General features: G+C 36.4%; 1 protein-coding gene across 6 annotated transcripts in view; it reads left to right on the top strand.

The window, feature by feature from the left end:
• Positions 1 to 26406, top strand: part of PPP4R1 (protein phosphatase 4 regulatory subunit 1) — a 64374-nt gene that overhangs the window by 27026 nt on the left and 10942 nt on the right. For all 6 annotated transcript variants that reach the window (XM_058556718.1, XM_058556715.1, XM_058556713.1 and 3 more), the window contains 9 exons: positions 197 to 339; positions 841 to 987; positions 4436 to 4543; positions 4680 to 4745; positions 5428 to 5586; positions 10128 to 10255; positions 17831 to 18354; positions 23801 to 23973; positions 25488 to 25583. In XM_058556718.1, the coding sequence (XP_058412701.1) occupies positions 197 to 339; positions 841 to 987; positions 4436 to 4543; positions 4680 to 4745; positions 5428 to 5586; positions 10128 to 10255; positions 17831 to 18354; positions 23801 to 23973; positions 25488 to 25583 (1544 nt within the window). The remainder of the gene's footprint in view (positions 1 to 196; positions 340 to 840; positions 988 to 4435; positions 4544 to 4679; positions 4746 to 5427; positions 5587 to 10127; positions 10256 to 17830; positions 18355 to 23800; positions 23974 to 25487; positions 25584 to 26406) is intronic.

Raw genomic sequence — 26406 nt, 5'->3', positions numbered from 1 at the left:
GCTAGAAGCTTGGGATGGGATTAAGATCCTCCTTTCACTCATGGAGGTGAAAAGGATTGGAGAGTTAGAGAACGTTTTGTAAGCCCTTTTTATGTTGAGGGTGAAAGTCCAAAGCTTTCCTAATAGTCTCGAGCCCAGGCAAAAATTTTGTTACCGTGGAAGAATGTGTTTGCTCACATTTCTATTATTTCAATAGAACCAACTGTGAGAGCAGAGCTGATGGAACAGGTGCCTCATATTGCATTGTTTTGTCAAGAAAACCGGCCTTCAATCCCATATGCTTTTTCCAAATACTTGCTACCCATTGTGGTTAGATATCTCGCAGATCAGAATAATCAGGTAAGAGTGCTATTTACATGTTCTTCAGGAAATTTATGTAGTATGGTGTGTGTAGAATGGCCTGCCCTAAGTGGTCTTATTTGAATGTTTTTTCCTCTTTAACTTCGTTATTCTGTTTTTCAAAATGACCATTTGTCTTAGACCAAGATGTGTTGAGAGTCTGGCAAATCTAGGAGGTCTCCTTAGTGCTGTTATAGACAACGCCTAGGAGCTGCATTCTCACTTCATGTTTTCATAGGTGTCCCTCAAAAAATTTGTTACTTTGTGAGACATCTTCAACAAGGATGGCTTTTCTGTTTCACTTCATTAATTATAAACAGTCTGCCAAGTTCAGTCTTTGCAATAGTTGAAGAAAATAGCCATAAATTTTTATTTGCAAGGTTTTTCCAGTTATGAGTCCCTTTAACTTGGAATGAGAAGTCTTTAAATTTGTAAAAATCAAGAATAGAATTTTGTTATATCGTGTATGTACTTTGTTTATACTGTTTAATTTTTCCCTAGGTAAGAAAAACAAGTCAGGCAGCTTTGCTGGCTCTGCTGGAGCAGGAGTTAATTGAGCGATTTGATGTGGAGACCAAAGTGTGCCCGGTCCTCATAGAGCTGACTGCCCCAGATAGCAATGACGATGTGAAAACAGAAGCCGTGGCTGTAAGTAGAACGCAATTTTTCAGTTTAGGTAAAACATTAGTCACTATATTGACTAATAAGGGGTGTTCATTAAATATTATGCTACATTACTTACTCTAGGGTTTATACATGTTATGTGTCAAAGTAGCCACAAATCATTAAATTTGAAATACAATGCTAGGATAGAAAGGGACATAGGCTTACAAGGGAAGAGATGTATTTTCTGTGGGCCCTATATTGTGCTAAGCACCTGGGAAGTAGATGGCTCTGTCGCTGAACTCGGAGAAAGCAAGATATACAGCAAGAAAATAATAAGTAACTGTAAATTCATTATTATGTCAAAATGGAAAAAGAAGATGGTAGAAATAACCAGTACAGTTAAAAATTAAAAACACAAAAAACGCTATATTGAATGAAGAAACATTTGAACCCCTTTAATTGCTATTGAGTACTTTTCTAGGCACTGTGTAAGCACAGTAGAAAAAATAATAATAATACTTGGCTCCTGCCATTTGATGATATGGTCTTGGGAGGAAGGGTAATCAGGCAAGTCATTATACTGTGATATGATAGATGATACAAATTATGGTTATAAGAAAAATATATAGATTAAGTCATTATGCACATAGTTAAGTCAAGTATAAAATTAAGTTTTCTGAGTTTTTTGACATGATTATCAAATATTTTGATTATTTGAGAGCTGTCCATAAATAGGGCATGAATTAGAGTATAGTAGTATATGTTGCAATTCACATCTATGGTTCCTGAGTTCAGAGTAAGAATTCTGATAATAAATTAGGTAGGAAAGTGATAAGTTCATCTGAAAATTTATTCAAATCTATTTGGGTAGTGAAAGTTTATTATAAACCTAAAATGATATAATTGCATCTCTGTTGATAGAAAAAAATTATACCAAAATTTTCTAGTGCTTCTGGATCATTAGTAGGATGAACTAGATCATCTCTCTAGTTCCTTTCCTTTCGAAATTCCTTGATTCCATTATTTTATTGTTAGATACTCAGGTACCAGTTAACTAATAAATTTTGTTGTTGTTAGTGCTGTCGAGTTGATTCCAACTCCTAATGACCCTGTGTACAGCAGAGCAGAACCCTGCCTGGTCTTTTTGCACCATCCTTTCCACCTTCTGCTGCTATATCAGACAATGCTCTGCTGTTATTCATAGGGTTTTCATGGTCAATTTTTTCAGAAGTGGGTGGCCAGGTCCTTCTTCCTAGTCTGTCCTAGTCTGGAAACTCTGCTGAAACCTCTCCACCATGGGTGACCCTGCTGGTATTTGAAATACCAGTGGCGTAGCTTTCAGCATCACAGCAACACGCAGCCGCCACAGTGTGACAGCCGACAGACAGGTGGTCTGGTTCCCTGAGCGGGAAGTGAAGCCGAGCCGTGGCACTGAGAGCACCGAATGCTAACCAGTAGACTACCAGGGCTGGCTAATAATAAATTTAGATACTTTTTTTCCTGCAATATTTTTATTGAAGTGAAATTCACGTACTGTAAAATTAACCATTTTAAAGTGTACAATTAAGAAGCATTTAGTACATTCACAGTGTTGTGCAACCACCACCTCTGTCAAGATCCAAAACAGATTTTTTGTTTGTTTGTTTCTTAAGTTCCTCAATAAAGGAAATCAGTTTTGGCATAACTTTATATTGAGTGGAGTTTAACTTCCTCTATTATAATTTTTGATGGGATTTAACAATAGTAAAACATTATAATTATAATAAAAAGACTATGTCCAGCACTAGTATGAAACCCATCATTCTCTTATAATTGGTTTATGTTTATTTTGTCATGATTTGCATTTCTTGGCTCCCTAGTTGTTCTCTCTCTTGGCTCCCTAGTTGTTCTCTCTCTTGGGAATAATTCATTTTGATAAATTTATGCTAGATCAGTGATACAGTGTAGCTTCGGATCTTTAACTAGAGCTTGGAATGCTTAGAAACAGTGTGGAGTCAAAAAACAAAACTGGGTTTGGGGTTTGGGAGATGTAGGTGTTATCGCCAGTTCTGAGGATGCTAGGATTTTGACAGGGATGTGTTGAAACTACAGATCAATTTGGGGATAATTGCCAGCCTAACAATCCATGATCATCCTAGATCTCTCCATCTGTTTATCCTGTCAGTCTTTTGTAGTTTTCAGTAGATAGATCATACATATATTTTGTTAGATTTAGTGTTCTTTAACACTATTGTGAAGGATACTGTAGCTAAATGTTTCCAGTTCTTCATTTTGTTCATTGCTAATTTATAGAAATACATTTGATTATTGTATTCTGACATATGTCCTGCAAACTTCCTAAACTCAGGTATGTGTTCTGGTGGCTTCTTTGTAGATTCTTTGGGATTTTCTGTGTAGACAATCATGTCATATGTGAATAGTTTTTTCTTTGCAATCTGTATGCCTTTTACTTCTTGTCATATTTGCAGTGGCTAGGAGTAGATGTAATAGATAAATGATGACAGACCATTGTATTTCTGTCTGTACTGACTGTGGGGGGAATTTATTTTAAAAACTTGGCCTGATTTTCAAACAGTTCATCTTCACTTTGCCTGGTAATGTGTTAACTGAAACACATGCATATCAGGACCATGTCCTTGCCTTCCTTGGAACCTGGGTTTTGCTGAGTGGGGATACCGTGCCCATATGCACAAGGTTCAGTTAAAACAGTACTTAGCAAGGTAAGGACTGCCTCTGTATAGTCTTTTCTTAGCAATACAGATGTATGCAACCCAGATCCTTCCTATGGATAATCTTTTCCTTTGAGCAGTCACCATTTATTTCTTCACTGGGAAAATGGAGGGGTTGTTTTTTGCTTTTAAAGTTACCAGGCAGGGCCGGCCCCGTGGCTTGGCGGTTGAGTGCACACGCTCTGCTACTGGCGGCCTGGGTTCGGATCCCGGGCGCGCACTGACGCACCGCTTCTCCGGCCATGCTGAGGCCGTGTCCCACATACAGCAGCTGGAAGGATGTGCAACCATGACATACAACTATCTACTGGGGCTTTGGGGGAAAAAAAGGAGGAGGATTGGCAATAGATGTTAGCTCAGAGCCGGTCTTCCTCAGCAAAAAGAGGAGGATTAGCACGGATGTTAGCTCAGGGCTGATCTTCCTCACAAAATAAGTAAATAAATAAATAAAAATAAAGTTACCAGGCAAAATGATTAATAAGATTGAAACTATAGACAAAAATGAAATTTTTAGGATTTTTCTCTGGGTTTACTGTGCATTTAGTAATTATTGGTTGATTTTATTAGTAGTAAATATCTATTTTTCTGTCTTCAACTCAGATAAATAAGGTGAATGTTTTTGGTGATGCGTGCAGTATAATGATACCGTATTATGTTTTATATTTCCTTAAATTATATACTTGTAATAAGTTAGCAAACTTAACTGGAAAAGTCTTAGTTTGAAGATATTTTCAGTGCATTTTTGTTCTTATTTATTTTAGATAATGTGCAAAATGGCTCCCATGGTTGGGAAGGACATCACAGAACGTCTTATCCTCCCTAGGTTTTGTGAGATGTGCTGTGATTGCAGAATGTTTCATGTTCGAAAGGTATTGTTTAGTCTTTTGTTTGTTTAAGAACACATGGTTCTGGTGGTTACTGTATTGATATGTGAAATTTAAAAGATTATTTTTAAAGAATCCTATATGTAATATTTTGAAATGTCAGTGATGCTTTTGTTGTCAGGTCTGCGCTGCCAATTTTGGAGATATTTGCAGCGTAGTTGGCCAGCAAGCTACTGAGGAAATGTTGGTAAGTTTTACAGAAACAAAAGAGTAAGCAATGGAATACAAAGTGGCACATAAAGTTTGAAACATACATTTACCCCAAAATCTTATTAACATAATCTCATGAATGTAAACCAGAAAGTTAATATGATTTTATTAAATTTCTGTAATCTGGGCACTTGAGTTGTGTTTTGATAACAACGGTTTGTTTAAAATGCAAATGTGTGTAAGAACCATTGATCCATTTTTACCTCTCCTATTTCTGTTGGACAAATCAATTCTTATTTATTCAAATAAATCTTTCATTTTATTGCAACCCTCAAGTATTTTAGTGACAAATTAAATGTACAGCAGTTTATTTTTAAATAGTCACTACATGGAATATATATGCTTAATATGAAAGTTAACATACTTGAAGAGTTTCTGAAACCATCTGTTATGCAAAATAATTGAGTTTAGGTACGAGCGCTTGGATAACATTTAAGCTGTATTTGTTGGGAGTATTTTTGCTTTTCCATAGTCAATAGTATTATGAATTAGGTGTGATTTATTTAAAATTACTGAGTATTAATAATAAATGGGTCTTCTAAATTTTGTTAAGAAAATCTAGTATTTTAAAACACTGTGAAAGCAGAAAATGAAATAAAAGTAGCTACTGAAACCTACTCTGTTTGTCTGCCTGACAAAACACTGTCTTCCTTGCATAGCTGCCCAGGTTTTTCCAACTATGTTCTGATAACGTATGGGGAGTCCGGAAGGCTTGTGCTGAATGCTTCATGGCGGTTTCCTGTGCAACATGTCAAGAAATCCGACGGACTAAATTATCAGCACTATTTATTAATTTGATCAGTGATCCTTCACGTTGGGTAGGGTTTTGTTTAATCATTATTTTTGTAAAATAGTACATTTTATGGCGAATGTGATTTTGATTTCATAATTTAAGAAATAATGTATAACTTAAGGTATGTTATTGTTAGTACTTTTAGGAGTCGACAGTAGACAGACTACTATATTAACTTTTTTATTTTTTTTACTGGATAAAATTTTTGTACAAATATAAATCATGTTCATCCTATTGATGTATTATATTGATGTTCAGATGTTCAGTCCCTGGGGTAAGTCTCACGTGGTCGTAGTGTAATAATTCTTTGTATGTTGCTGGATTTAGCTTGCTAGTATTTTGTTAAGGAATTTTATGTCTATATTATAAAAGATAATGGTGTGTAGTTTTCTTGTGATGGCTTTTATTTTTTTTTTTGCTTGGTTTTGTTATCAGGGTAATAATGGCCTTGTAAAAGGAGTTGGGAAGTGTTCCCTTCTCTTCTGTTTTGGGAGAATTTGTGAAGAATTGGTATTCTCTTTTAAATGTTTGGTAGAATTCAGCAGTGAGGCCATCTGGGCCTAGATTTTTCTTTGTGGATAGTTTTTTTTTTTTAGTTACTAATTTAATCTCTTCTTAGAGATTGGTCTTAGTCTATTCAGATTGTCTATTTCTTCTTGCCTTCAGTTTTGGTAGTTTGTGTCTTTCTAGGAATCTGCCCATTTTATCTAAGTTATCTACTTTGTTGGTCTATGATTATCCATAGTATTTCTTTGTAATCTTTTTATTTCTGTAAGGTCAGTAGTAATGTGCCATCTTTCTGATTTTCTAGTAATTTGAGTCTTGTCTCTGTTTCTTGTCCAGTCTGCTAAAGGTTTGTGAGTTTTGTTGATCTTTCTAAGGTTTTTGGTTTCACTGATTTTCTCTGTATTTCTATTCTCTATTTCATTAATTTCCATTCTAATCTTTATTAAATCCTTCCTTCTGCTTGCTTTTGGTTTAGTTTGCTCTTCTTTCAGTGTCTTGAGGTAGACGGTTAGGTTATTAATTTGAGATCTTCTTTATTGGAATTACCATATACGGTAACTGGCTTTCAACCTGAAGAGCTTCCTTTTGTATTTCTTGTAATGTGAGTCTGGTAGCAACAGATTCTCAGTTTTTGTTTATTTGGGAATATCTTTATCTTGCCTGCATTTTTGAAAGATAGCTTTCTTGGGTATAAGATTCTTGGTTAATGGGGCCGGCCCGTGGCGTAGCGGTTAAGTGCACGCGCTCCACTGCTGGCGGCCCAGGTTTGGATCCCGGACGCGCACAGATGCACCGCTTATCGGGCCATGCTGTGGTGGCGTCCCATATAAAGTGGAGGAAGATGGGCACGGATGTTAGCCCAGGGCCAGTCTTCCTCAGCAAAAAGAGGAGGATTGACATGGATGTTAGCTCAGGACTGATCTCCCTCACAAAAAAAAACAAAAAAAAAAGATTCTTGGTTAACAGTTTTTCTCTTTGAGCTTTTGAATATGTTATCCCCACTGCCTTCTGGCCTCCTTTATTTCTGTTAGAAGTCAGGTGTTTATTTTATTGGGGTTCCCTTGTAAGTGATGTGTCACTTTCCTTTTGCTGCTTTCAAGATTTTCTCCTTGCTTTTGACTTGCAGTATGTTTACTATGATGTGTGTGTTTGTATTTCTTTTAGTTTATCCTATTTGTTGAGCTTCCTCGATGTGTAGGTTATTGTTTTTTAATAAATTTGGGAAGTTTTGAGCCATCATTCCCTCAAAGATTTTGTTTTCTCTTTTCTCTCTGTCTTCTCTCCTGGTATCCCCATTACATATGTGTTGGTGTGCTTGATGGTGTCCCACATTTTTCTGAGGCTCTATTCATTTTTCCTCATTTTCTTTTTTCTCTCTATTCTTCTTTATTTATTTATTTATCCCCCCCCCCCCCCAGCCAAAGCCCCAGTAGATAGTTGTATGTCATAGTTGCACAACTTTCTAGTTGCTGTATGTGGGACATGGCCTCAGCATGGCCAGAGAAGTGGTGTGTCGGTGCGCACCCGGGATCCAACCCTGAGCCGCCAGTAGCAGAGCGTGCGCACTTAACCGCTAAGCCACGGGGCCGGCCCTCTCTATTCTTCAACTTGCATAATCTATATTGGTATACCTTGAGTTCACTAATTCTTTTTTTACCAGTTCAGCTCTACTGTTGGGTTCATGTAGTAAGTTTTTTATTTTAGTTGCTATACTTTTCAACTCCAGAATTTCCATTTGGTTCTCTTTTATAATTTCTGTCTCTGTATTAATCTTCTTTATTTGATATGACGTTGTCCTCATACCTTGTTTTGCTTCTTTAATCATGCTTTCCTTTAGTTCTGTGAACAATTTATAATGGCTACTTTGAAGTTTTTTTTTCTGTGGAGTCCAGCATCTTGTTGCTCTTAGAGAGTTTGTTACCCAATTTTTTTTCAGTGTATGGATCATACTTTTCTGTTCCGTTGCATGTCTTGTAGTTTTTTGTTGGAAACTGGACATTTTAGATACTATATTGGAGCAAATTTGGGTACTGATACCCCTCTCTGGGGCTTGTTGTTGTTATTTGCTTGTTTGTTCACTGACTGGCTGGAATACTTTCGTGGACTCTTATTTCCTCCCTCCAGGAGGTGCAGTTTGGGGTATGCCCACAGTCACCCTTGGGATGACAACATTTTGGTGGGCATGGGAGGGCCAGCAGCCTGAGCTTCTCTTGGCTTTTCTTTCCTGGCCTTATGAGTTGGGCCAGGGGCTGTTGGGGCCCCAGTATTGTGAGCCACGTCCGAGGTAGAGCTTCCATTCCACTAATGGGCATTGGGCAGAAGAAGGGAAGCCCCCACCTCTCCACAGCACTTGCCCAGGACCTGGCCGCAGCAACAGGTAGCTGGGGGCAAGATGAGAAACACTGAAAGCCCTCTGGCTGGGAACTGGGGGAGAGGGAGCCCAGTGTTCTTGGCTGCAGTGGTCTGGAGTGGAAGCTCTGCCTCCCTGAGCTGGTCTTGGTTCAGATACCACAAACTCGCGCTTTTTTTTTTGTTTTTTTGTTTTTTACTGAATTTTTGTAGATTTCCTTGAATAGATTTTCCTTCATTTGTTGTTTGCCCTTAGGACCAATTCTAGAGGTGTTGAATGGTGGAGTCTTTTTTTCCATTTTCACTCATTTTACTGGGGAGTGTGTCAGTGGAGTTCCTGACACTGTCATGCCAGAAGTTGATCTCAGGATCTTACCACATTCAATTTTCAAAACAAATCTACACAGAGAAAGACGGTTAAGCCTTAGTACTATTTTAACGTTTTTATAATATCTTATTTAAGATTGTTACAAAAGACTATGTGGCATATTTGAAGTTTTCATTTTTAAACTTTAAGTACTTGTCATTGTTTTGGCTCCATAACATGCAGTATTTCCTGTTAATTTGGGAATATGTTTATGTTAAAATGAAGGACTCCTTTAATCTCAGTCGTTTGAGGTATATATAAATCCTGTGCCTATTTGAGACAAGCTCAGAGTTGTAACACTAATCAGAGTAGACTAAACTAATGCATATAATTTTAAAAGTGACCTTTTATGCTTTTATGGAAGTAATGTTTATTGACTATAAAGTAGAAAAAATCTGTAAGTTCACATGTACACAATATTCTTTTTTGCTATCGTGCGTATAATTCTAGCCTTTTTTTTTAACCAATTGAGTAATTTTGTATCTGCCTCTCCAAGTAGGTGAATACTAATAATGGGCATCTTTACATGTATTTGCCTTTGTAAAATTTCTATATTTTTTTTGTAAAAATTACGTTTCATGTAATCCTCATTTTAAAATTTGGAGAAGGTATTGTTAGGCGTGAAAGGCATAATCTCAGAGAAATTGGTTTGCAGTCTTTCCCATCACAGTTGCTTTGTCAGATTCTACTTCCTCTCATGAAACTTCTCCTTTCCAGGTTTTTTTAAAATCTTGATTACAAAAATAATCCAGGAATACAATATGACGTAAAATTCTATAACCCTCCTTTTCAACTTTCCTACTTGAGATATTCATTGATAATAGTAATATATGCTTCTAGATTTTTGTGTAGTGTATTTTTAAGTCAGTGTTATATTTCTGATGAGTGTGTGGTTCTGGTACAGCTGTCTTGCTTCCTTGTAGTGAACAAATTATAGTCTTTCCTACCTGAAAATATTAAATGGATTTATCACATTTTGTTGACTTTATTGCTTTATGTTTTCTGTTTGGCAGTCTTGTTTTTTTCATTTGTTTTGTTCTTGAGATGAGAACACAACAGGACTTTCTTTAGTTTCATTCCATGCTAGTGTTTTATTTGGATCTCATTTTCATATTCTCATGGTTTAAATAGTCAAGCCAGGATTTAAAAAATTGAAAGTAAAAAAAAGACAGAATAGTTTATAAAGAATTTTAAATCCTACCTGAAGAATGATTTATAGTTCTGAATCTGGGTTTCTTTTAGAAAAACGTTATTATTATCTTAACCATCTTTCCGTATATGGAAAGTAGCTTATTAATAACCCCTTATTTTTCTGTGTTATTACTGTCCTATCTCCTTCCCAGGTTCGCCAAGCAGCCTTCCAGTCTCTGGGGCCTTTCATTTCTACTTTTGCTAACCCATCTAGCTCAGGCCAGTATTTTAAAGAAGAAAGCAAAAGTTCAGAAGATACATCAGTAGAAGACAAAAATAGGTATAATTTTTTAAAACCTTGCAGTCTGGTTTTACTGCTTGTGAACATTTTTTTCAAATCCACTATTTTATAATAAGTGTTCTTTTGGAGAGTTTACTATTTCTCTTGATTATAAAAACTGGTAAATATTTTTATGGAGTTTTATTTAAATACATTCGTTAAACATCTCTGGTTAGTTACCTATTAAATGAGAAGATGAAGATGTATGTAACACTTAGCTTGATGCTGGGCACAAAGAAAACTATAAATGATAGATTTGATAATAGTTTTTGAATAAGTTTATTTAATAAATTTTATACCTCATAAATAATCTGTTGACATTTAGAATGTACAAGGTAATGGTTATAAATTTAAAGGGTTTGTTTTTTAGGGAGTAAAGCCTAATTTAGGAATATGTTTGTTTTAGTATATAGTCATTTTCTTACTATTATTTTTCCTTTCAGTCAATTGATTTAATTATGGATCTTGGATTCTCTGTCTACAGAATGATAAGTGTATCTCTCAATTGAGGGGGAAAGTATCTTAATGGTTAGCACCAAATTAGTGTACTTATTAACTTGAATACCAGTTTTAAGTGTATTAATCTAATAGGGCAATCAAATTTTAAAGCTTGAAGAAGACAACTCTGATTTTTATTAAAAAATTTTTTTGAATTAAAAACTTTTGAGTTTTAGTTTTTAAAATTTATTATATACATAGGGAAAAAAATGATTCAAACCTAACTTAGTGCATGGGAAATATGCACAAACTTTTAGAGGTATGCACTGGAAATAATTTAGTACCTGTTTTTGAAACAGTCCCTACTGTAATGCTTGAGTTACCGTAGTGTCTTGTCCCTCCCTTGTCATGATGCTAATGGACATTTTCTTCTGTAGGTCTTGATACTGTGGTATTTGCTTTCTTGGTGTTTTGATTTGGCAGTTCTTCCTTTCTTCTCTGCTGCCTTGTTTTACCTTTTTGCCCGTTCTCCTACTGTCCTGCTGAATAGCCAAACAAACCTGAGGTACTGTTTTTTGTAAAGGAAGAAAAATCACTCTAAACCTGTCTTCCTAGCAAGCAAAGTCTGTCAGTTCTTTTGAAAACAGCTGCTGCAAGGAGTTTGACAAAAATCATGATGGGGGGGGATGTTATCTGTTTTTCATTTGTAAAGTTAGCGTACCTTTCACTATCTAATTGTACAAAGACTATTATGTAACTTTTATTTATTTTTAAATCTGCGGAGAGTCTAGTAACTGAAAATATAAATTTACAAAGAATTATGTAGGACAGGGGTCAGCAAACTTTCTGTAAAAGGCCAAACCATAAATATTTTTGGTCTCCGTCACAGCTACTCAACTCTGCCTTTGCAGTGCGAAAGCAGCCATAGACAGTACATAAATGGATGGACTTGGCTGTGTTCCAGTAAAACTTTATTGACAAAAATAGTTGATGTGGCTGTTCATGGCCAGTAGTTTTGCTGACTGCCGGTGTAGATCATTATTGGAAGAGCTATTTAAAGGTAGTTATCTTTTAGCTACAAACCTTAATTTCTCTTCCATTATAATGAGGTATGTCTTGATGTCAGATCAATACTATTTATAGCATTGGATTTTCACTATATTATTAGACTTTATTAAATTGTGTTAATGGTGTAGGGAAGGGAAGAGAGTTCCTAGCTAAGGAAGGAAGTGTGTGAAATATTGTAAAAGCTTTTGTATTGTTTCATTATCCTAGCTTCAAAAAGAGTAGTCCTATATATCATTAATCTCAGAACCATTAGTTTGTTTGCCCTCTCTTAAGTACTGCACTGGCTTTTGTTTTAAGCTGTCTTAAAACTGTTGTTTTGGGCTGGCCCCGTGGCTTAGCAGTTAAGTGTGCGCGCTCCGCTACTGGCGGCCCGGGTTCGGATCCTGGGTGCGCACCGACGCACCGCTTCTCCGGCCATGCTGAGGCCGCATCCCACATACAGCACCTAGAAGGATGTGCAGCTATGACACACAACTATCTACTGGGGCTTTGGGGGGGGGAAAAAAAAAGAGGAGGATTGACAATAGATGTTAGCTCAGAGCCGGTCTTCCTCAGCAAAAAGAGGAGGATTAGCATGTTAGCTCAGGGCTGATCTTCCTCACAAAAATAAATAAATAAATAAACAAATAAATAAGTAAACTGTTTTAAAAAACTATTGTTATTCAAGATTGATTGATTATGCAAAAATTAATTGAGCACCTACTATGAACCAGCTACTGTAGATAGAAATGTAGAACTTGGTTCCTGTTCTCAAGGTCCTCTCAGTTTCCTAGAATTCAGATTTCTCAAAGAAATATCTTACAAAGTAAGCAAGTTTTTGGCAATATATTTCCACTACTGTTTATTTATTATATGGTGTTTCATCTGATCCTGGAAACATTTAATATCACTTAATATTCTTTGAAGCATTTGTTGGTTATAAACCTCTGACTGGGGCCAGCCCCACAGCTTGGCGGTTAAGTGCGCGCGCTCCGCTGCTGGCAGCCCGGGTTTGGATCCCGGGCGCGCACCAGTGCACCACTTGTCTGGCCATGCTGAGGCCGCGTCCCACGTACAGCAACTAGAAAGATGTGCAACTATGACATACAACTATCTACTGGGGCTTTGGGGAGAAAAAGCAAAAAAAAAAGGAGGAGGATTGGCAATAGATGTTAGCTCAGGGCCGGTCTCCCTCAGCAAAAAGAGGAGGATTGGCATGGATGTCAGCTTAGGGCTAATCTTCCTCACAAAAAAAAAAAAAAAAACCACCTCTGACTTTATATACCAGATTTATCTTTCACGCAGCCTGGATCAGGCTGTTAATGCTTCTTTGAAGGTGTTAATGAAGGCTACTTCCAGAAGCAGAGTTAAACATTCAAATTTGTATTTTTAAATTATGTAAAATAAGCATTCTCTTTTCTATTTAGTCAAACCAACTATTATATTATTCTCTGAATACACTGTATTCTTTTGGTTCTCCCTGCCATCTATTTGGGAAGCTGTCCTCTTCCATCCATACTTCATATTTAACAGAGTGAGTGTCAGCGTGTTTGCTGTCTCTAGACTCACCATCTCCAAGAATCTTTTCCTGAGTTTTTCAGGAAATTCAGAGCTTTTGTGTCTTGGCTGTCAATAGCACTAGAAAGAGAGCACTAATTTTAATCATCGTTTTAATTGTATGTTTGCACATATTATCCCTTAGACTACAGGTCCCTCCGATGTAGCAGTCGAGTTGTTTATCTTTGTGTTTACTAACACCTTCACTGGGCCTGGCACATGGTTGGCACATACTTGAATGAATTATTGTAAGGAAATAATGGATTTAATCTCAAAAGCCTTAAGTAACTACACCACTTATGTTAGTTTTTATCAGTTTAGCTTAATGCCAACTATGTGCAAGTAAAATTGATTGTTATTGGTACAAATTTGCAAGTGTTTCATTGTTGTTAAAACTTCAATTAGTTAATTCACAGTACTTTAAAGACATATGTTGGAGAGTGTTCTTTGCTTTCATCTCAGGATACAGTGCTTCTTTAACCAGATGTTCCACACATCAGTTTCTTCTTGGAATACGTGTACTTTATTTTTCTAGGCCCATGGTCTTTAGTCAAGAACTCTGAAATGGTAACTGTAAACTTATGTAGACACTAAAGGAAACTTAAGGCTCTTTTTGAGAGAAATTTCTGGCTTACCTTCTGGTGCTCTTGTTACTACAGTCTCTTAGGACAATTCTCTCATTATGCAGAATCATAAGTCTCCTCAATTTTCAAAACAATGTTTGCTTGTATAATAGCATTTCAAAGTTGACAGTTAAGAATATCAGACTTTTGACATTTAGCAGCTTGATCTTGCATTGACTATTATCCAGCTCCAGGAAAAATTAGTATTTATAAGATTTATATTTTTGACAGTTTGAAGCAACTGTTATTCATATATGTAGTAATTCTTCCCAGAATTTAATACTAGGGAAAAAGTTTGTGTCTCTTTAAAACTGTACTAGGAGTTTTAAGTTTGAACAAACTAGTAATTTTACATTAGACAGATAGAATGAGTTTGCCAGTCATTCTTTGTTTTTTCTGCTAAGAATATTAAAATTTAATCTAATACTATGGTGAGATAGTGATCAAAGAACTTCAGGCCCTTGGAATAGTTTTACATACTGAATGGCCTTTTAATTGGGTTCTTTTTGTGTATTTTAAAGGGAAATTTCTTAAAATCATCAGGTAATAGATAAAGTCTTACAAGTTTTGCCCGTTTGCTCCCTACCCCGGCCAAAAAATATCATGTTACTATAATTTTTAAAATTTAGTTTGCATGATATCAGAAAAACTGCGAAAATAGCACAAAGAATCCATATACCCTTCATCCAGATTCTCCAGATGTTAACATTTTACCATACTTGCTTTATTATTCTTTTTTTTTGAACTCTTGGAGAATAAGTTTTAGACATGATATTCTTTTTTTTTTTTTTTTTTTTTAATTTTTTGTTTATTGCAGTAACATTGGTTTATAACATTGTAAAAATTTCAGGTGTACATCATTGTACTTCTATTTCTGCATAGATTACATCATGTTCACCACCAAAATACTAATTACAACCCATCACCACACACATGTGCCGAATTATCCCTTTCACCCTCCTCCCTCCCCCCTTCCCCTCTGGTAACCACCAATCCAATCTCTGTGTTAGACATGATATTCTTTTTGCCTTTCTTAAATATTTCACTGTGTGTTTCCTCAAAACACAGACATTAATACAGAACTACAGTCCAGTTATCAAAATTAAGAAATTAACATAGAATATTGTCATCTAATCTAGAGACTTCATTCAAATTTCAGCAGTTATCCCACTACTGTTCTTTAAAGCAAAACAAAAAAATATCTTTTAATAAGGACAAACCTGATTGGAAAATAGTATATAATTCATACACATATAGAAGGCATTTATTTTGCATAACAGCAATAGCTTCAAGAACTGTTTTGGAGAGGGAAGGATCTTAAAGGTCATCTAGGCCAATCCCTCATTTTTATGAATAAGGAGTAATTGTGGAATCTGAGTCCCTAAAAGGCTTAGAGTTTTATATTAATGTAGTACCAGTGCTGCAAAGGAATCTGAGAGCTTACAATCCAGTTCTTTCGCAGTTGTAACAGAATTTTATTACGTGTACACTCTATATATTTTATAGTTATGAGAGTGGAAGAGAAACACCAGAATTTAAAATACTGCCACTGCAGGGTGTGTTTTCGGATGACTTATTAAACATTTTTATCTGTATTTTAAATTTTTTAAAAATAATCATCATGTGTTTTTAAAAAAGATGTTTCTGAAAACGATGTGAACATTACTATGAGATAAAGCCTAATCAGAGGGAAGGTGATAATTTCATGAGAACATGTATGGTGGCTGTTTACCCGGGATGTTATGTGAGCATTAACGTCACCTTCCGTTTGCACAGTCCTAGTAAGCCTCCTGTTTAGTATCTTTTATTGGGTATGTTTAAAGGCACATAATGTTTCAAGGGAGCACCTTTAATTTTTTCCCCACAGTCACCTTACAAATTTACCTACATATCTGTCCTTGTTTCTCTTTCATATTTCTTAGAAAGAGGTGTCTCTTCACTCATTTAATCTGTGCACCTGTGTTTTTCAGCCCATATTCTTTCTTCTCAGAAAGACATTGCTTTCTTCAGTGTCTTTATTTAGTTATTTCATCAGTCTCCTGTGTCTTCAATTCCTTCATCTCTTGTGACCTCTTTCTCTAAGCCTAAAAAATATATTCATCTTTACCATCCTTTTATACAAGAAAAATGCCTTCACTCTTTGTTATTCCACACAACTGTCGTGTTTTCCTTCATTCGTATTTCTTGCCTCACACACATCTAAGCCCCACACCTGTCCTTCTGAGTTGATAACCTCCAAATCTGTCTCCAGCATCTGACCACTTCTTATACACATCACCACCTAGAATTTGACACAGATACCTAACTCAGCCTATCCAAATCAGAACTCATTTGCTTTCTTATTAAACTATTCTTGCATTTTTCACTTTTAGTTGGTGCTACCAGCATCTACTCAATTGCTCTAACTGGAAATCTGGAAATCTTCCTAGATTCCTCCCTTTGTCTCTCATCTCCAGCGTGCAATAGTGAACAGATCTTATTGGTTTTGTCAACAGTTAAATGTGTTTACTTTTTCTGTAGCCCCAGAAACACTGCCTTCATTCAGAAAGTCATCACTATCTCTCACCTGCTCTTCTGTAATTCCTGCCTCCTGTCTCACGTCCAACCCATTTTCTACACTTCTTCCAGAATGGTCTTTCAAAAATAACACACCTAAAAACATAATTCTTTTAATTTCTACATTATTTCCTGTAGCCCATAGGATAAATTCCAGAGGTATTTAGTTTGGAGTACAGTGGTTCCTGCAAAGTTTTTCATCCTTGTCGTCCATCGTCTTCTACTCTTAGCCATAGTGAACTCAATTGCTGTTTTCTGAAAGTGTTCTACCTCTTCTGTTGCTCTTGCCTTTGCATATTCTATTTCTTCTTTGAATACATTTTCTTTCCCTTAGCCTCGTAAACACTTATTAGTTCTTCTAAACACAACTCATATCATTTCCTCTAAAGCCTTTTAATTTCAACTCCCACCTCTGCTGTCCGTGTTCATTGTGCATCCGTCTGAACTTACCACTCTGGCAATTATTTGCTTATATGTTCATTTCTCCTATTTGCCTCTAATTGTAATCTCATGAGCAAGATCTGCATCTCATTCACATATGAGTCTTCGATATCGGTTCCATTTCCTGGCTCCTAGTAGGTGCTCAATACATGTTTGTTAAATTTGAGTCAAATAAAATATAGGGGATAAACATTAAAACTTATTGTAGTGCTTTAGTTTAGATAATGGATGGCGGTAATCAATGGGCTTGAATTTAGGATCTTGTACCATCTGTCCTTATCAATTAAGTCATGACTCCATTTTGGGAAAACCTTTGGAAGTAGAGCTGGAAAGTGTGGAAGAAATAAAAATAACTGTATTTACACTTAAGTGGATTTTAATACGTTTTGTGAGGTAGTAAATAAGGATCTTGTCTAATGCTGTGTAAAGGTGGTTTTTTTTTTTCTATTCTTTTTTTATGTAAGCAAATAGGTTTTAATTCTCAGCTTTTCGGTATGTCATCGGAGCAGAGTGGCAGTACCGTAATCCTAAAAATCAGATAATTTTTGTAATGTGTCTGTCTTAAAATGCATTGTAGGAATTTATCTTTCTACTATTTCTCTTTAGTTTTTTTTATTATTGAAATTAACATGGTATTATAGAATCCCATGGTTCTTAAATGTTATCTTCTCCAACTAATATATAATGCTTTAATATCTAGACTTATGCTTAACAGATGTTTACATCTCTGAACACAGAACAACTGATGGAAAAAGCAGCATTATCAGTAATATACATAAACTACTCAATTGTATAGATAATCTAACTTTTAATATTTAACATGTCTAAATGCTGTATGTAGTATCTTTGATTGATTTTTTTTCAGTAATTATTTTTATACTTTCATTTTTTTCCCCAAATGAAACAATAAAAGGATCAGAGATCAAGAAGTCTCAGAGGATATACAAATCAGGCCAGAGGATGTTACTTCAGATCCCAGTACCAGTAATTCCAGTGTCAAACTGGAAAACACAATGGAAGATCACGCTGAAACATCTAGGAAGTCTCCAGGTGAAATAAGTGTTTCGGTGGACAACTCTTTACTTTGTACTTTGTCCTCAGAATCTCATCAGGAAGCAGCTAGTAATGAGAATGATAAAAAACCTGGTAACTACAAATCTACATTACGGCCAGAGGTTGGCACCAGTTCACAAGATTCAGCTTTCTTAGATCAGGAATTGTACAATTCCTTCCATTTCTGGAGGACTCCTCTTCCTGAAATAGATCTAGATATAGAGCTTGAGCAGAGCTCTGGGAATGAACTCAGCCCAGAGACACCAGAAGAAGCACCTGAAGTCACCACACCAGGTTCTTCAAATATCACCATGGCCACCAGAAAGGAACTTGAAGAAATGATAGAAAATCTGGAGCCACATATTGACGATCCAGATGTTAAAGGTATGAGAGAGTCAGTCAAGTTCTTTCTTCTAAAGTTGATATAAAATGTTATTTTTCCAGAAAAATTGCCTTTAAAACTTTTTTTTTAACTATCGTTATTATACATTCTTGTCTTGATAAATATGATATCTTATTTTTAGGAAGTTTTGTTGCAATAAGCTCATCATTTTGTTCCTAACTGTAGCATATACAGATTTGTTGATGCCCAAGTCACTCTCTGAAATTTTCACAATCATTCAAAGAGCGTTTTTACATTTACAATTTTAAATCTTGAGCTCTGCCTTAACTATTTTGCTCTGGGTCTCATTAGCTTTTTTATGAAATAGCAGGTGCAGTGTTGTTTTTCACGGAAAGACTATAGTCTATTAACAGTAAACAAAGTTATCTATTTCCCTGTGGAATATGATGTTTTAATAGCTGTAGACGCTCACAAGAGTCATTTGGATTTCTTTGTTTTTCAGTTTTTACTTTTTTCCATTGGGTTACACATGTATCACCTTGACCCTTTCATTGTGAACAACAGCTTTAAGGTTGTTCTATGTTAAGTAAGCAGAATGTGTGTCAGTGTGTGAAGTGAGATGTCCTGAAGCAGCTGTTGTGCTTGCTGGGCTTGGGAGGTGGTTTCAGATCCATGGGGCTGGAACCTGGTGCAGCTGTTCTTTCTACACCTGTGAAGACAAGGGCCTTCCTGATGTCTCTCTATAACCATTCAATGCAATCTGAAATGTTGTTTAAAACAAAAAACAATTTTAAAAAATCCCACAACTATAAGTCTTCAGATCTTATATCACTTTGTGGATTTTTTTTTTCCTTCTGGTTCCAAAAACTAAAATTACTAAACTGTCAGCTTACTCAGTGTTAGGAAATATCCATTTTTAAAGCAGATAAAGTGATATCTTCAGTATCCTTTTGAAACATACAAAACCTTACTGTGTTTAAACTTTGAAAATTGCATCGGTGGTAAAGTAAAGCAGTTATCTTTATTTGGCTTTAATTTATCATGATTTTTAAAGATTTCCTATTATAATTTTACACTTGGAGAAAATTAAATGATTTGATTAAAGGCAAATTGATGTCCTTGATTGTTGAAAGTTATTTTAATGTAACTGGCAGATGGTCAGTTTTATTCTTTTTAACCTTTTTTTTTAGGTTTATTGGGATATAATTTATATCAGTAATATTCAGCCTTTTGAATGGACAGTTCTGTGAGATTTGACAAACATATACAGTTGCGTGTAACCACCAGAGTCAAGATACAAAACAGTTCATCACCCCAAAACATTCGCTTGCCCCCCTTTCTAGTCCTTCCTTGCTTCCATCCCAGCCTCTAGCAACCACTGTTCTGTTTTCTGTCCCTATGATTTTGCCTTTTCCAGAATGCCACATAAATAGAATTAAGTAATATAAGCCTTTTTGAGTCTAACCTCTGTCACTTAGCATAATGTGTTTGAGATTTATGCTTATTGTTCCATGTGTCCATAGTTCATTCCTTTTTATTAAGTTCTGAAACAAAGGCAAGAACAGAAGACTGAATATTTTCAATAGAATATCCTATTCTCGTCTCTCATGGTAGATTATTTTTTATGAAATCATACAGCTTCACTTTCTTTGCTTATTTTCATTTGTGGCTCCTGGCCTTGATTCTCACCCCCCTTTAACCACTCTGCTGCATTTTATGACAGCTTGACGATGTATCAAGTACTGAGGGTTTTGTTTCACGTTCTCCCTCCATCCCTCCAACTCTCTTCCACCTCCAAATGAGGAGAATTGAGACACAGAGAAAATCACACCTAAAACTAAGAGTGTTCACAGCTTAGGACAGTCAACTCTTCATAAATGTTTGTCTTTACAGCTTTCTGCTTTTTGTCTAAGTAAGTTTTATCATTTATCAACTTAACTTTTATTTGGTTGATCAGACTTCAATAACTCTCATATTTTGTTTTTCTTATACTCCATTTTTATAAAAAGAAGATTGTTAGCTAGGCTTTAAGCCTGTTGTGGGAGTTCTCGCTGTGTTACAGTCCCTCCTAGTTCTCTGACACGTAGTAAGCATGCAACAAATATGAACTGAAATATTGAATAAGCTACTTTAAATTTTTTTTTTAAAAATAAGCTAAAAGTAATATGCATAGTTTGCTTTTTAAAAAGACCTACATGTACACAAGGGTCATTACAAAGATGGCTAATACTGTTAACTTAAAATTGTACTAGAGGGGGGTGGGCAAAAGGGGCACATATATATGGTGTACTGATAAATAATAGTGTATGCCTGAAAGTTGACAATGTTATAAACTATTCTGACCTCAATAAAAAAATTGTACTGTAAATTTACAGGCTGCAGTTGAGAGATTTTAATACAAATACTATGTTGTGATTTAATCAATTCTCTTTCTAATTCAGTTCTTAAACCTGCTACGATGTAAATTTGTCCTGTTGTTCTTTCTCTTCATAATGGTGATCCTTCCATAACATATTTGTTGACTGAGTCATTCATTCAACATTACTTATGCAGTGCCTTCTATGTGCCAGATCCTCTCCTAGGCACTAAACATACAGCAGCAACCACCCAGACAGAAACCCCGGCCTCAGAGAGCCCAGGAGGGTGAGATAGTACTGAACTACCTGTGTGGCAGACGTTCTGTGGATGATGTTGAGGGGCCATGTTGGCATTTTCTTCTTAGGCTACAGAATTCTTGAGCATTTGATCTTCCTGAAGTCTGAGGGTGTGTTCATTTCAGTAACGATGCCTTGATTTCCATAGTGCTGCACGGTGGTTGGGTTTTTAAGGAGTATAGCTTAAGTCTGGATACTTCGTGTTGTGGGCAGTTGTTTCCCACAGACTGTCAGAAAATGTCTACCTTTTTGAAAGGCAGAACTTAAGTCCAAAATTGGAAACTAGATTCCGACCGGGGATTAAACTAGTTATGTTGCACGTATAAATTTTTTCATGACAGTTGGGCAGCAAGGTGGTGGGGACGCACTCCCCAGAGAAACCATCGTAGGGCCTGCCCCCAGGAGTTGAAGGGGAGCTTTCACAAGCCTCCTCACTTGATCTTTTCATTGTCATGGGAAATAATAGCAAGACTTAAGTATTTTCTCTTTTAGGGCAGCCTTTGCTTCACAGTCTTGCTAATTTAACTCTTACCTTCGTGAAGCATTGATAGGGGGTTTTTGTGTGCGGGCTTTTGGTCAAAAATTTAAGCGTTTCCAGGGAGTAGAATGAGATGTTCCTGTCAGGAAAAGAAAGCCCTTTCTTGGTTATAGAGCAGAAACAGATCCTACATGGAAGGCCAGAAAAGGAAGTAGTAAAATATGAAGGTGTAAAAGATCCCCTTTTCCAAAATGCTCACCAAGGGGATTTGAGGCTTGTCTGTCTTCGTCCAGGATAGTTCGACACCCTGACATTTGGGATTGCCAGGTTGATTGAGGATTGAACTTGAGCAATGACTGAGTAGAATTGTTGATGCCAGCTTGATTTACCACAGCTAGGTTCATATACTACAAAAAGAAAAACTGCCCAAGCTCACAAAACACAGATTTCTTTCCAGTTAGGCCCAATGGAAGAAGTGGACTCTTTTAGCAGTCACGGTTAGAAAAATCATATTGTTTGCTGATTGAAATCAACAAATTGTTAGGAATTTGTGACTGACCACCAGTGAATTTTGTGGAAGAGTTAGAGATTATAAAGGTTTAGCTCAGCTGTCCCAGCTTGTTCAGGGAAGAAGTAAAGTTCAAAGTTTCCAGGTGGTCTCTATTTCTGAGCATGAGTCACTAGGCACTGTTTCTGTACAAATCCATGGTTCAGTGAGCTCTGGTTCCTGGGATTTCAGTCCACACTGGATCTGAAAGTAAAGTGCAGATCTTGGTAAAGACCTGTGTGTTTAGTTTTCTTAAATTCCACATGGTGGTGTATCCTGCTGAAGTTTCAGTATTAGCCAAGCGTTAGATTCTACCTCCTTCTCTGGCTGGAGAGTGTAAGCATCAGATTTCCTCAGGAATCAGCACTAGGCTCTTTCTTCATGATCTTTATATCAATTTTTGAAGAAGGTAACTTCACAGTGAACTCATTTAGACTTTTATGAATGTGCAAACCTAAAAATAAAGATTAACGTAGACAGAGAAGTAGGTAATCCATTTCGAGATAAATGACCTATTTAAGGCATTTTCTGTGTAAGTCTCTGATTTTAGTTACTTCCCAGGAAACAGAATTGAGCTGTACTGGGGATCACACACACACACACACACACACACGCATTTTATGTGGGACAAAACATTTTAACCTTTATGTGTTGTGCAGTGTCCTTTAGTACTATTTTGATTTCATTTTGGAGACTTAAAAGATTCCAAAAGGGGGAGCTAAAGTAATTAAAAGGATTAGTACAAATTTCAGCTGCATTGCTCAAAAGATTGAGGATGCTTTTCGTGAGTAACTTTTTATGATTAATACCTTCAGTTTACTTACTTAAGTTAGCAAATAATGACCTAATAGAATAGAACCTCATCCTGTGTGTATCTATCTCTATTGCCAGGTACCTAATGAACTTAGACTAGAATTTGATAAATGCTGCAGCTTAGTAATAGCTTATCCTAATAAAATAGTTACTCTGATTGCTTCTTTTATAATCTGTAAGTAGACTGGGGGTACACTTTCTAATCTTGGTACTAAACAAATTTGAACAAAAAAATTTTAATTTATAAATTTTTATATTTTGAGCATCCAGTTGGATTGTTACTTGAAGTAATACTAAGCAATATTTTTTGCTAAATTTCTCATTTTTTGGGGGGGAAGGAAAAATCCTAGTTTTAAATCACTTTTATAAAAAAGGAGTAACTCAACCTAGACAGTGCCATTTGCCAGATTTAAGAACCACTACTTGGTAAGTTGTCATTTGGTTTGTTGCAAACAAAGCAGTGCTTATTTGGGATCTTGTGTTTGGGACAAATCACTAATATCATGTTCAAAAAGAATTAGAGAAAAGTAAACTGGAATAAGATATGAGATGTTTAAATGTAACTGCAACAAAAATCTTTGTAATTACCATTGTTTTATGTTGGCAGGGTTTGTGTGACTGCTCTTCTGCTAAAATAGCTTAGTAAGTAAGCCTTGTCAGTTCGATTCATGCACTACCAAAACATAGTTAACTTATACTGAAATTGACTCCTTTTAATAAACTGGAAGCACCTCCAAAACTAGATAGCATTTCTCTTTTCATACTAACGCAGAATAATGTACAGTAGTAGATAAACATTTTTAATCTCATGAAAGCATATTAGTTTTCTACTTTTTCTCTTGGAGGACTAATGATTCACCACAGTAGAGTTTTTTTTCAGCTTTTTGATGGCAGTGTCAAAAAAGTATACATTTCATTGATAACATATAATGCAAAGGGAGGAAAAACTTGCAAGCACATTGTAATTCTGCTGCTCATTTGCCATTTCCCTACAGCACAAGTGGATGTGCTGTCTGCCGCGCTGCGCGCTTCCAGTCTGGACGCTCGCGAAGAGGCCAGCAGTGCAGAAAAGAGAAGTGATGTGCAGGATGAGCTGGGCGTAAATGAGCTACCAAACTGCAAAATAAATCCTGATGTCTCCGTGCCTTTCGTCAGCGATGCTGTTGAGGTAATGCCTCCGTAAAGTGTTTATCACGTGAGAGCAGTTTGAATCAGAAGTCCCTTGTTGGGGAATGGTTGTAGCTAGTCAGTGTCTAGTTAGTACATTCTGTTTGTTACTAATTTTCTCAGCTTCCCCTTTTGCATATAAAGTAAAAGTGATTGTCACCACATCCTATCTTTGTGACGTTAGTGTCATGTTCAGTGCTTGGAAAAGTAAATCCTGATCCTGTCTACATGACCAGTTTGGTAGCCTCAATGTTAATGTAGCTCACTGCAGTGAAATAGTCTTACTGGAAACAAAGCCCTTTGTCAAGAATAATTAACTCTTCCCTTTTCTTTTTGGAGAGGTGCTTTGTTTCTGATCGGACCATTTCACTGCAGCAAGCAACACAGTATTCTGAGCAGAAGATCGGGACTTGAGGCCATGTTGCGGAGGGCCAGTGGCATTATCTGGACTCGAGTGTGAGGGTGGGTACTGTTATTAGCATCATCTTCGCTGTGTACTTCCAGCTGTTCTCTATGATCCTTTCCTGATTTCCTGCTACATCCCACCAAGCCAGCATCATTTGGTATCAGTATTTCTTATGCCTTGTTTATATAAACGGGATTTGTCAGATTGTCAGAATCAAATGGTCACACATCAGAGCAGCTTGAATGATAAGCTCAGGAAAGAGTGGCTGCATACACATTGGGGGTGGCAAGAGGGTTCTTAGAACTTTAGTGGATGTCTGTTTTGTTTTTTATTAGATGACATCTGGTATAGTTAGAAATCTTGTATAATAGTAGTACATCAGAATGAAACCCTGACCACTTATCATCATTGGAGATTTGAGTCCTATGATATTGCTGCATTTTAGAAGATGTTTTGGGGCCAGCCCGGTGGTATAGTGGTTAAGTTCGCGTGCTTTGGCACCTTGGGGTTCGCAAGTTTGGATCCCGGGCACAGACCTACCACTCGTAGAGCCATGCTGTGGTGGCATCCCACGTACAAAATAGAGAAATATGGGCACAGATGTCAGCTCAGGGTTAATCTTCCTCACCAAAAAGAAAAAGAAAAAGGAAAGAAGGTGTTTTGTTTTGGGGTTTTTTGGGGACTGTTAAAAAATATATTTACGAAATTAGAAATAGCCAAGAATAGAAACAATAGAAGAAAAACCGTATATGATATTTGTGGCTTCTAAAACAGTTGACTGAAAGCAACCCTCTACATACTATTTTATAAATAAAGCAATTTTAGATATTTGAGCCATTTCAAAATTACTTTTAAGTTTCCTTTTCAATAAGTTTGATTCTGAAATTCATTTTGATACATTTAGCAACCTATTCAGAAAGTTTGATTTAAGGCAGGGGTAAGTTCTTATGAGATCTTAGGTATGTTTATAAACTTTTAAAAGCGTGAAGAATTTATATGAAGAATTTATATGACTTTGTACCTTTGGCAGTCTTGAAAGGTAAGTAATACTTAAATGAAGGAAACCTACAGACAGGACAGTGCTTTAAGTAAATATTTTTTCCTGACAGAATATGGACTCCAGCCTTTGCTATATTCACAATGATTTGGACTTGAGCACCAATAGCAGTTTTAGTCCTGATGAGGAAAGGAGATCTAAAGTACAAGTAAGTGACAAAAAAATGCTTTATTTTGTGTAGGTGTTGTTAATTCCTCTTTGAAACCCATTTCTCACTGAATTGGGTCCTTCTTATAAGGAGGTTTTTTAAAGATTGACTAATATATCATACTTTCGATAAGAAAATTCAAATAAGAGAGTAGTAAAATATAAGCAAAAATGTTCCTCTTCTGGGGCCGGCCCGGTGGCACAAGCAGTTAAGTGCGTGCGCTCTGCTGCGGCAGCCCGGGGTTCGCCAGTTCAGAACCCTGGGTGCACACCAGTGCACTGCTTGGCAAGCCATGCTGTGGCAGCGTCCCATATAAAGTGGAGGAAGATGGTCACGATGTTAGCCCAGGGCCAGTCTTCCTCAGCAAAAAAAAAGAGGAGGATTGGCAGATGTTAGCACAGGGCTGATCTCCTCACACACACAAAAAAAATGGACCTCTTCTCACACCTGTGAGCCCATTCGTCATTCACAGTAACCTCAGATCACTGTGCCATCTGTATTTCTTCATAAATTTTTTTAGGGTACATATGTACCCGTTTTTGTCTTTTGAAGACAAATAGAATCATACCATCATGCCTAGATATTTCATCAGGCCTAAGTTGCCAAGAATTATGATACAGCTTGATTTCAGGGATGAAAACATGAAAAAATGACTGAACATCATTATAAAGTGCCGTCAATGACAAGGTGAACTCCAGTTTCAGAGATTTTTAAGGTGGGAAAATATGCTTATGGAATTACTGAAATTGCCTTTCTTTCTTTCTTTTTTTTTTATTAAATATTTACTTATTTATTTACTTATTTATTTAGTGTGCATGTGTGT

This window comes from Diceros bicornis, chromosome 16 (genome assembly GCF_020826845.1).
Source record: "Diceros bicornis minor isolate mBicDic1 chromosome 16, mDicBic1.mat.cur, whole genome shotgun sequence".
NCBI lineage: Eukaryota > Metazoa > Chordata > Mammalia > Perissodactyla > Rhinocerotidae > Diceros > Diceros bicornis.
The sequence above is the reverse complement of the archived record's forward strand: the minus strand, read 5'-3'. Positions and strand labels throughout refer to the sequence as shown.